Below are 12,365 nucleotides of genomic sequence, written 5' to 3' on the forward strand. Positions count from 1 at the left end.
AAAAAATAAGATGAATATGCATAAAATTAGGAATATATAAACATAAACAATATTTTTCATAAAAAAATACTATTAACTAATAATAATAATAATAATAATAATAATAATAATAATAATAATACAATAAAGTTAATTACTATCAAATTTACTAAATTATCCTAAATATTCCTAATCAAATTTCTAATTTTTTATTAAAAAATATACACGAGACTATTATTTGTGACATATACATAAAAAATTGGATAATTTATCTTTGATAATTACAACCAAATTTATTCATTTAATAAGTTTTACTAAAAATAGCACAATAGTTTCACTTATATTTTAACCATATTATATACCAAATTTTTAAATATTTTATTATAAATAAAGTTTCCACCATAATATAATAACAAACTTAAATATCAAATAGAAGTCATTGACACGTGTGAATGCATGAATCTTTAGATTAATTTTTTAATATAAAACTGGAATAAAAAGAGAGGGAAAATGATAGAAAAATAATTAGATTTAAGGTTATCTTATGTTAAAAAGCTTGTATATAATATACCTAATATAGTGTAAATATATGAGATATATCTGAAATGATGTGGCGCACCTACCCGCCCTTAATGATCCTCCCTGGCTGTGTGCTGGACAAAACAAAGAACGGAAAACAAGTGTATGAATCAATATAAAAAAAAGAGAACAAGTGGATGAATAAATTCATAATACAGTATCCTTATTTAATTTTTATATTTAATTTTGCCGAAATATTTTTATTTATATGGACAAGAGGATACAAATAAAAGAATAGATATATATTGGACACGAGGGTGTTATTTTAATGTAAATCAAATTACAACTAAGAATCTAGAGCATTCTTGCATGCATTTTCCCCAATATATAGCTATATAACTCCCCATCAAACTCCCTCATCAAACTCATCAGTCATCATTAATAAAGCAATAATTGTATAAAAATATATAGATTAACTATATGGCAGATCCAACTCCTCTTCTGAGCCAAGCCAACAACACTCCTTGTGATACAACAACACAAACAAATGAACAACACCATCTTCCTTCTCTTGGTTCCACAATAGAAAAGTGCATAGGTGAAATCAATTGGAGTCAATTCCTTCAAGCTGTGCTAATCTCCTTTGTTTGGATCTTTGATGCCCAACAAACATTCATCACTGTTTTCACCGATGCAATGCCATCATGGCACTGCACCGGCGAATACAAAAATTTAAATCAGATTTCAGATGTTAGATCTAACTTACAATTGGGTCCAACAATCAAGATTCAGACTGATTGCTACTCAGCCACATCATTTAATGATATGTGCAACCTTCCTAAAGGCTCGTGGGTCTGGGATGGGCCGGCACAAACCTCCATGATATCGGAATGGGCTTTGGAGTGTGAGAACTCTATCATCACAGGCCTTCCGGCTTCAATGTTCTTCATGGGCTGCTTAGTTGGTGGGCTTTTGTTGTCCACACTTGCTGACTCCTCATCACTTGGTCGCAAGAACATGCTCTTCTACTCAACTCTCTTGATGGCTCTTTCATCTTTCCTCACCACCTTCTCTCCCAACATTTGGATCTACTCATCACTCAAATTCATAACCGGATTTGGCCGTGCCACCATTGGAACTTCATCGCTCGTTTTGGCATCCGAGCTAGTTGGAAAGCGCTGGCGAGGTAAGATTAGTGTCATTGGCTTCTTTTGTTTCACTATAGGCTTCTTATCTCTTCCAGCTATTGCTTACGTAAACAAAGATTCCTCATGGAGAAATCTTTACTTGATGACATCAGTTCCAACACTTTTCTATTGCATGTTGGTGAAAATTTTCGTTCAAGAATCACCTAGATGGCTTTTAGTAAGAGGACAAAAAGAAGAAGCTATAGCTACACTAAAATACATAACCTCAATAACTCAAAGTAACTTAAATTTAGCAATCAACAGTATGTCTTCAAATGAGGAAGAAAATAATTTGAATGTGGATTTATTCTATGCCCTCAAGATTTTGATGCAAAAGAAATGGTCATCAAGGAGGCTATTGTTCGTTATGGCGATAGGTTTCGGCGTTGGAGTTGTCTATTATGGTATGCCATTAGGCCTTGGAAACTTGTCCTTTAATCTTTACTTAAGTGTCACATTTAATGCCTTAAGTGAGCTACCATCTTCTTTGGTCATATTTTTGTTCATAGACAAATTTAGAAGGAGAATTGCATTGCTTGTGTTTTGTATCATAAGTGGTGTTTTTAGTGTGATGTCAACTATGGAAGGGGAAATATGGAGTAAGATGCAAATTTGGTTTGAGTTGATATCATTTTTTAGTGCTTGCACTTCTTTTGGTATTTACCTAATTTTCACCACTGAGTTGTTCCCAACTTGTGTGAGGAATTCAGCTTTGTCAATGGCTAGGCTTGCTGTGGTGTTTGGTGGTGTTTTTAGTCCATTGTTGGTGGGTGCTGGTAGAGAATATGCGTTTCTTTGTTATGGTGTGTTTGGATTAGCTATAGGTTTTAGTGGTGTATTTGGAGTTTTCTTGCCAGAGACAAAAGGGAGAGCACTTTGTGATACAATGGATGAAGAAGAAAACAAAGGAAAACTTTCATGTGATATATTGGCTTGAATTTAACTAGTGTTCAACATATCCATCGCACAATTCTTCGAAGCTTTTTTATAAGAAACAATTAACTTTTTAAAATTGATGTATTTAGTGTATAATATAGACCAAATACATCAGTTATTCAATTAACCTAAAAAATTAATTGTTTCTTATAAAAAAGACCGAATGATTATATGCGTAAATATTTTATATTAGAGCATACATCAATTTTATTTGTAAGTAATTATATTTTAAACAAATTATGTATTATGCAGGCAAATATGTTTGCTATATTGTATTGGTTTGATATGGATAACTTTTTAATAAAATAAAACGTATAAGTGATTTATAATTTTTATATCTCCCTTTCTTCTTAATAAATGATTTTAATTTTTTTTTTAATTAAAAATTATAAATATTGAAATGGATTTAAAAGTAAATAATAAAAAAAAGACAAGTAGGCATGCTAAGTCATTAAAAGATGGAATTTGAGAAAGACTATGATTCAGTGGATTGAGAGTATTGGACGAGGTTATGGAGAGAATGTCGTTCCCAACGTTGTGGAGGAAATGAATTAAGGAGTGTGTGGGCACGGCTACCGCGTTTGTTCTTGTCAATGGCAGTCCAACTAATGAATTCCCTCTTGTACGAGGTCTTAGACAAGGAGATCTATTATCTTCTTTCCTTTTTCTTTTGGTTGCCGAGGGTTTGAATGTGCTGATGGAGGCTATGGTAAAACATAACTTATTTACAGGGTATAACATTGAGGAGAGTGATCCAGTTTCAGTATCGCATCTTCAGTTTGCTGATGATACTCTTCTTTTGGGGGTGAAGAGTTGGGCTAATGTTCGGGCATTGCGGGTTGTTCTGGTGCTGTTTGAGACTATGTCTGGCTTGAAGGTTAATTTTAATAAAAGTATGTTGGTTGGGGTTAATATCCCTGATTCTTGGTTAAGCGAGGTTGCGTCTGCTTTGTGTTGTAAAGTGGGAAAGATTCCTTTCCTTTATTTGGGTCTTCCTATTGGGGGTGATTCGGGGCGTATGATTTTATGGGAACCAGTATTGGCTCGTTTAAAGAATAGATTATTTGGGTGGGAAATTCGTTTTCTTTCTTTTGGTGGTCTTCTGGTTTTACTTAAGTCTGTCTTGACCTCTATACTTGTCTATGCTTTATCCTTCTTCAAAGCTCCCTAAGATATCATTTCTTCTATTCAATCTCTTATAATTATTTTTATTTTTTATTATTTTTTTTGGGGGGGGGGGGGGGGGGTGTGATGATTCTAAGCTTGGGTAAATTGGAAAACTATTTGTTTGCGTAACGAGTATGGAGGACTGGGGGTTAGATAGTAGAATGAGTTTAACTTGACACTTTTAGGTAAATGGTGTTGGAAGATGTTAGTGGATAGAGAGTGGATGTGGTTTAGAATGTTGGCAGCTCGGTATGGGGTAGAGGGAGGGAGATTGCGAGATGGAGGGAGGCGTGGGCCATTGTGGTGGCGAGAGATAGTGAGTATTAAAGGTGGTGGTGGTGAGCCAAGAGGCAGATGGTTTGGTGATCATGTTGTCAGGAGGGTGGGTGATGGGTCCGATACTCTTTTTTTGGACAGATCCTTGGAAGAATGAGACTCCTTTGTGTGAGCGGTTTGGGCGCTTGTTTGCCTTGTCAGAGACCAAATCGCGTACGGTGGCTGAGATGTTCTCTTTAAGGTGGGGGATAGATGGGGCGGCTTGGGTGTGGTTGAGGAAGCTGAGGGCATGGGAGGCGTAGATGTTGGGGGAGTGTCAGTCTTTACTCTCTAACATTTATTTACAGGTACAGACTTCATATAGGTGGTTGTTGTAGGGAAATCGATATATCAGAAGCAGCGGAATTTAAAAAAAAAATTCGATTTCTTTTCCTTGGATCATTATGAAAGAGCAATGAATCAGTGATAGTGTTGTTACCTTACAAATTGTGGAAGAGAAGTTTCGATCACAAGCTGAGCAACCTAGCAAAGCCTCTACTCGTCCACACCGAACGGTTCTCCTCCGGTACCCGATACTAGCCAAGTAATCAGATGTTAGAGAGAAGAGAGTGCTCTTTTGTTTTTCTCAAAAACCAAAGTGTTTTTTTTTTTTTATGACTATGGCACAAGGGTTCTATTTATAAAACCTCTTTGTGTGCTCTCCAAGTCAAGTGATAGTGGGCTTCCTTAAGCCCACTAACTAATTAGCAATTTTTACTAATTGCACCCCATTCATAAGTCTTACTTATGTTTCTCCTTATGACCGTTTATTTGTGTGTGACCCTATAGGATCTTGCCACGTTGGCAATAATATTAAATCTTATATTTAATATTATAAACAGTGAGCGGTATCTAGCAATACATCACTGCTACCCAAGTGACAAGAATGTCAGGTGATCTTACGAAACCTTTCCATGATAATGTATATGTGTACAATTACTCCTTTGTCCTCATATTTTTATTATTGAACACAAGACATAGATAGTGTCATCCTTGTATAGTTCAATATTTATATTTCTTGATCCCGAAGCATACTGAGTAACGAATAAGTCCAATATCTCATATTGACTTAATTCGGCATGGCCATGCAATTTTTCAGTCATGTTCATCAAGAGGCCTAAAGATATATCTCCTATTATGCATAAGGGACAAATCCCATTTAGGACACTCATGTCCCTCAGAATGGTTCGTCAAATGTCCATTAACCGACGTTATGATTATCCTGTTACAGATAACGTTTGAGCGGCAATAAAACATTTAAGTCCACATCCAGGGATCATAGTGGTTTCAGGTCTAAGAGTGATATACACTATTATCACTATGAGAGTATCTTATGACACTTTCATAACATACTATGTAGTACTCTCATGGTGGGTCAATCCAGTATAAATATTACTCCTAATATTTATACCTATGTATAGACTTAATATCTCATATCCATGACCCGTGAGATTTGGTCATCAGTCTACATACATAATAGTCTCTACGCTTTATTATTATCCCAATTCATATTAAAGTTTGACTACAGATACTTTTAGAATAGTGTTCTTAAGTTAATGTAATCTCACGATTAAGTCTCACTTAATGTTTCATTACATGAACTAACTATTCTAGGGACTTTATTATTTTGTAAAACAAACATAATAAAGAAATGCCTACTTATATATATTAAATACATAAATCAAGTCACAATACAAAAGCAAATACTATCAAATAGATTGGCTTTTAGGGTTTATTTCCAACAATCTCCCACTAGCACTAAAGCCAATCAAATGTTCATCTAACATTTATGAGAATCGAGAAACTTCTGAGCAAGATGCTACAATAATGGATAAGGAACTATTTCTCATGTTGGTATCTTACATATCTTCCAAATTACTCTTCGATCTCTATCGAAATATAAAGGTGTCTATATACATTTGAATCGTTGGTGAGATCTATTCCTTTGTTTGCAAGATTTAATCATTATTATCACTAATGTGATTAATGAGATATGCAACGGTGGAAATATAGTTTTAGCTCAATCCTGAGCTAAACGATCCAAAGCAAATACTTAATTAACCTTTGTAACAGAAATAAACACTATACCAAGCTTATTATTTTATAGCTTATTATAGTGTTTATATCCTGCATTAATTAGAATTTCATTACAATGTATCAGATTGGAAACTAACATCATTGTAACTTGTTTACAATGATCCTTTCCATACCTACTTATTTCCTTTAAAGTACTTAGGGATATTCTTGAAGGTCAATTACTGTCAAACACTAGATTCAACTTTGGTACTTACTAATTATGCTATAAGCATATGGTGTATCTGGTGCAGTACATATTATATGGTGTACATGATCGATCTGTTTGCCAAAGCATATGGATTCTTTTCATGTATCTCTTTCTCATCCAATGAGACTTGATTTTGTCCTTTGGACAAATAAAACCATGGGACACATGCAATAATTTATGCACAATAAGTGTCCAAACACTTTGTCAACATATGTACCTAGATTAAGGACAAGTTGCATCAAGAATCTATCTCTATAGATTATGATTCCTAACTCTTTAGGAAGTCTTGCCTAAGTATTTCATCAAGAGACATTTCCTTAATCATGTCTTACATGTATAAGGAAAATGTTTTGATGATTAATATGTCATCCACACATGATACCAGATTAAGACAATTACTCCCACTAACCTCCTTATGTGCACAAGATTTATATTTGTCCTTTATTAATTAGTTTTCATAAAACTTTATAAATAAGAACAAATAATTAAACTTCTGAGAACTTCATCTAATCAAAATTAGATTGCTACAATTTGTACACTCTTCTAGCGTCCTTTGAATCAAGGAAACCTATGTATATGTCTAATACATATATATGAGGTCATTCCAATTAAGGAATGCAATTTTGTTATCCATCTGCCAGAACACGTAGTACAACAATTGTAAGTAGAATCCAATAGATTTAAGCTTTATGACTACAGTCATGGTTTCATCATAATTTGCTTTATGATTTTGCGTGAAACCTTCAATAATCAATTACATCTTAAATGTAGTCTCCATATCATCCATGTCAGTCTTCTATAAGAAGACTCACTTTTATCGTATGAGTCTTACTCATCTTGATGACATAACCATTATCCACATAAGGTTTGTGTACATGGATTTTATCTCATATTCTATGGCATTTAGTCACTTCTCAGAATTTAGGTCATTTACGACCTTTTAAACAAGTCAAATATTCATCTTCCATGAAAACCATGTCACTTTGTTAAGTTATGATAAAATCATACTTCTCAGCCTTGTGATATGTTAGACTTGTCTGAAGGTGTGAAAACACAAGAGGGGGGGGGGGGGGGGGGGGGGGGTGAATTGTGTTTTAGTCAAGTTTAAAACTTTTTCAAGTTCTTAACTTAACTACAACAGCAGCGGATAAAATACACAATAAAACAAGTTAAGAGAGATAGAGAGATCACACAAGCAATTTATACTGGTTCCTCTCACAAAACGAGAGTAGTCCAGTCCCCTTGCACTTCCAAGGGATTTCACTATAATCACACAAGATTACAACTGCTCAAGCACACAAGCAAGAGACTTCTCAACACTGCTCAAGCACACAAGCTTAAGACTTCACACTTAAGCACACAAGCTTAAGTTATCTCAAGTACAAGATATAATAAAGTAATGGAAAGTATACAACAACTCTTAGTCAGAACCTAGAAGAACAAATACTAAATATTTGAACTAAAAGTGCAACAACACAGTTCAGAGGTTCAGAGCTTTGTATGAGGAATTCAGAGTTTGTTGGTGCGTGTTAATAATCCTTGATCTGTATGAAATACAACTGATTCCTTTAGTATATATACGACTAGAAAAGAGTCGTTGCAAAGATGACCGTTGAAGTTGATAATCTTTTGTCTTCAAGCAGCCTGTCTTGATGCAGTTTGGTTGTATCCAAAACTGAGTAAGAGTTTCAGGTACTTTGACTGCTGCAGAGAAGACTTTCCTTATTCAGCTAACACAGCTGATGACTGTAACACCCAAACCCGTTATTTAATTAACTCTGCCTTTATAAAATCTTTTTCGAAAATACGCAGCGGAAAAATTGAAAATCTGATTTATAAAGCGCTGGTTTGAATATCACAAACTTCATTCAAAGATAATACTAATACATTTATCTAGTAAAATATTCGAATGAACTAAAAACAAAACCTCGCATCGAACGATGCGTTATTAGTTATACAAAACGGATACTTTTCAAATGAAAGCTTAAGACCAACAGAGTATACTAAGAGGACTACATGCATATACATATAAAAACCCCTTTTTCCCGTGTCTCAATCAGAGCAGAGCTTCACCATTGCACTCGGACGAGGCTAACATATAACCTGTCAACCTGGACCCCCAAAGGTCCAGCAATTACACATAGCAGAGAGTTAGAAAACATAAACATAAATATAAGTGTGAGTAGTATACTACACACTTCACACGCTATCATACATTTCTAACTCACGCACATACATCGTCAAATACGACTACCAATTAATCATTCATTTACAAACACACCAATCATATAGTTTCACGTCTTCTCGGACACTACCAAAGTGTTCATTTTATAGTCATGACGGACTCTACACTTGTTCATTTTATAGTCATGACGGACTCTGCTCATATACCAAGACATGGCAACAATCACAGTATTAAACAATTAGTAAATACCAAAGCTTAACACATACGGAAAACACATTACAATCCAATCAGATAATGTCACATAACAATTATCAGATACATGTGCATTTACCCTAATGCATCTAATGCCAATTATCCAATGTCATGTCATCCCTAGACACGACTAATGCATGTGGTACCAATTTACATTGTTCAGATTTCAGTCATGACGGACTGTTCAGTTTTCAGTCATGTACGGACTGTTCAGATTATAGTCATGTACGGACTGTTCAGATTATAGTCATGTACGGACTGTTCAGATTATAGTCATGTACGGACTATACATCAGCAGTTTTACATCATGCAGGATAAGCGTCTCACCAATGGTGGACCAAACCAGTTTTACATCATGTTGGATGCTGCTATTCACCCCATTTAAGATGAACCCAGTTTTACATCTTGTTGGATGCGTCGGAACTTACCGAACCACCTTATCTCCCTTGGATAAGCTCAATAACAGTTTTATATCATGTAGGATATGGTTATCATCAACCATCTCTCCCATAAAGAGGAGTCACACAGTTTTATATCATGTTTGGATATGGGCTCCAGATCTCGGATAACATAATCCCATCTTCGGCCACTTTTCATAAACATAATCCATTTTCATCAATTATTGGAATTCACGTGATTCCCATAACACAATTATTCATGAATGCATGATTACTTTTAAACACATCAAATACATGACGCTATCTAGCTCGAAGCTATTCATTCACTGATGCGGAAACACAATTCCAACATCTAACACATTAGGATAACACAATATCCTATCACTCAAATCATAATTATTCACATGATAATTATCTGCATAACCATTTTTATACACATAAAGTTTCATTTACACTTATGTCATAAAACACACATCATTTCCTTAACATTGCAAATTAATGCTAGAACATCACATTGCTCACTTTAAGCTACAACTTATTGCATACACGTTTATCAATCATATAACGATTAACAATAAGTATTAACAGTATCAACATGTATCAATAATCATGTAAGGACACCCTTAAACCATGTTACAAGTGCCTAATTACACTTACGAACATCAACAAAAATTGCTGTCACAGAGGCCTTCGCTAAGCGAGGGCTTAGCGAGACATGGTGAACCTCACCAGGAAGTCACCTGCTCATGGCGAGCATTGGCGAGCTTCAGCGAACATGTTCGCTACAGCGAACTCCTGGTCGCTTAGCGAACTACACCAGAAAAATATCTGTTCTTGAGTTTCTCTAAGGCGGTTTAACATTGAATCAACTCAAAAATTCATTCAAACATGTTATAAATTCTTATAAACAGCAATTCCAAGCATATATGATATCAAGGAACATTAATCATCTCTTCCAAACATCCAAATACCTCAAACAATCAAAATCATGCCAATTTCTTGCATTTTAAGCAAGTTTATCAAAACATGCAAATCATTGATCAAACATCTACATATACCCACTTTCAACTCCCCAAAGTTGTTTACCTCATCTACCATGAGTTCACTACACATGTTAGGATCAAAAGAATCCATTTTCCATTAAGAAAATCACCCACAAAACCCACAAGAAAATAGAGTGGAAAGAGTTTGGGAATGGAGGAATCGACATCCTCCCCTCTTTCGAATCACTCACGAATATGTAATCTAACTCTCGTACCTTAGCTCGACGAATCCACAAGCTTGCTCTTCTCTTTCTCTCCCACGAGCTCCTCTCTTTCTCTTTGGCTCTTGCCCTAGCTCTCAATCTTCCTTTCTCATGAAACATAAATTATGAGACTATTCATGGTTTGACTTGCTACTTATAGCTCTCTCTATTCTCATGGATCAAAGCCCAATTGGCTAAGCCCAATAACCACTTACACGCCCCAAGGCCCAATCAACATAACTTCTCGCTCATTAACTTACGTTCTCGCTAAATGATTATTCGCCGCTTAATAATTTAATTATAAATCACGCCCTCGCGTAATAAAATAATTAAATAACGAATACTAAATTTTGGGTCGTTACAATTCTCCCCCACTTAAAAATATTTTCGCCCTCGAAAATGGCTCGACTAAGAACAACCTCGGATGAACTCTCTCATCCGACTTTCTAATTCCAACTTACATTCTAACCAATGGGTTTCCTCATACTACCTTAACCAAAACATACAAAACACTTCATGCAAATTCGCCCATGATGGCGGCAAAGCAATCCTATATGTCACTTTTCCGAATCATTTTACTTCCCTCGGTATTCCTTTATACCATCTCCGGTCAAAATAACACTTCTTCCGGATTCACACCAACAATCATTCAAATTCCAAACAAACCAAGTCTGACAAAATCAGTTTATTCCAATCTACACAATGAAGTTTACTACCAACAATAGATCAAGGATAGCTAATCCCTCGATTTGTCGATAGATAGTCAACAATCGTGACAACGGTATAAATCATTCTTATCAAACTACTTAAAATTTCAACTTAACATCTTACGGTACTCGCAGCACCACTCCAAAACAAAACCACTTAACCCAAAATACTCCGAAAGACCCTTCCGTTGCATACTTCACAACTTTTCAAATTCCATAAGTTCTTAACTGCGTCGAATCTCACTCCAACCATTCATTCGGTAGCACAACTTCTACACTCATTTGTTGTCCAACTTCTCAAAGTTCTTAACACATTCCAAAAATATATTATCTCCAACCGTCAAATTCTTTTCCTTCGCAACTCCCAAATCGTTGCGTCGAACCCCATCATAACTGTTTTATTTTCCAAACAATCTCTTATCCAAATTTCTAGGTTCCTTAACACGACATTTCCAATGTCACTTTTCCGTCGAGGTACTTTTATCCAAAATATTACCTTAAGTCACTCGTCGACTAACTATCATTTCATCGTCCATGATGAAAATATCCAAAATATTTTATTTCCTTACCACATAGTATTACTATACTACTCCAACATATACGATGTTCCCAACATCACTTAGTCTCCACCGACTTTTTCCATTCCAAAAAATAATTTTCCAATTGCTACAAAACATCTCTGATACTTACTTCAAGCATCACTTCCAAATTCTCAACACACATTTTCCAAACACAACAATCACTTATGTGTGAGATAGTCCTTTCCGCAAATTCTTACTTGACATAAGTCACTTTCTTACGTCTCTCTAATACTCGTGCTCGACACGTTTCCAAAGGCTAACTTTCTTATCCCCAAGCATCCAAAGGTAACACTTCGCACTTAGCTTCTCATCAACCTCTAGGGTTTCATCCAATCTTAGACACTAGTTGTCTGATTATCGTCCAAATGGATTCATTTCCTTCCTCTATAAACTTCTTATGAAATCCTTCGATTTGTTATCCCACTTCCATCTTGGAATAACTCTACTACTTGTACAATCATATGCCACTTGATAACTTAAAAAGTTTGCTAATCTTATTATGATATCTTCATAACTTCATTCTCATTCCGTGGTTAACTAACACTAACGGTTTACAAGGCTCCACCTCTATTTCTAAGCTTCTCAAATCCTTCCAAGAAATGACTACTC

The 12,365-nt window shown here is 35.2% G+C and overlaps 2 protein-coding genes across 2 annotated transcripts; both read left to right on the top strand.

The window, feature by feature from the left end:
* The first annotated feature begins 844 nt into the window (after window positions 1-844).
* On the top strand, window positions 845-2,951 carry LOC123900168 (organic cation/carnitine transporter 3-like). Its single transcript, XM_045951489.1, has one exon. It carries the CDS (start codon window positions 979-981, stop codon window positions 2,620-2,622), a length of 1,644 nt encoding a protein of 547 aa, XP_045807445.1. The 5' UTR covers window positions 845-978; the 3' UTR covers window positions 2,623-2,951.
* A 367-nt stretch (window positions 2,952-3,318) lies between these two features.
* LOC123895946 lies at window positions 3,319-3,792 on the top strand. Its single transcript, XM_045946411.1, has one exon. It carries the CDS (start codon window positions 3,319-3,321, stop codon window positions 3,790-3,792), a length of 474 nt encoding a protein of 157 aa, XP_045802367.1.
* The last annotated feature ends 8,573 nt before the right edge of the window (window positions 3,793-12,365 follow it).

The sequence above is a fragment of the Trifolium pratense genome, linkage group LG7 (assembly GCF_020283565.1).
Source record: "Trifolium pratense cultivar HEN17-A07 linkage group LG7, ARS_RC_1.1, whole genome shotgun sequence".
Classification (NCBI taxonomy): domain Eukaryota; kingdom Viridiplantae; phylum Streptophyta; class Magnoliopsida; order Fabales; family Fabaceae; genus Trifolium; species Trifolium pratense.

What these genes read in the sequence shown, in the direction of transcription:
- LOC123900168 (XM_045951489.1), top strand. Translation starts at nt 979, where the DNA reads ATGGCAGATCCAACTCCTCTTCTGAGCCAAGCCAACAACACTCCTTGT.
- LOC123895946 (XM_045946411.1), top strand. Translation starts at nt 3,319, where the DNA reads ATGGAGGCTATGGTAAAACATAACTTATTTACAGGGTATAACATTGAG.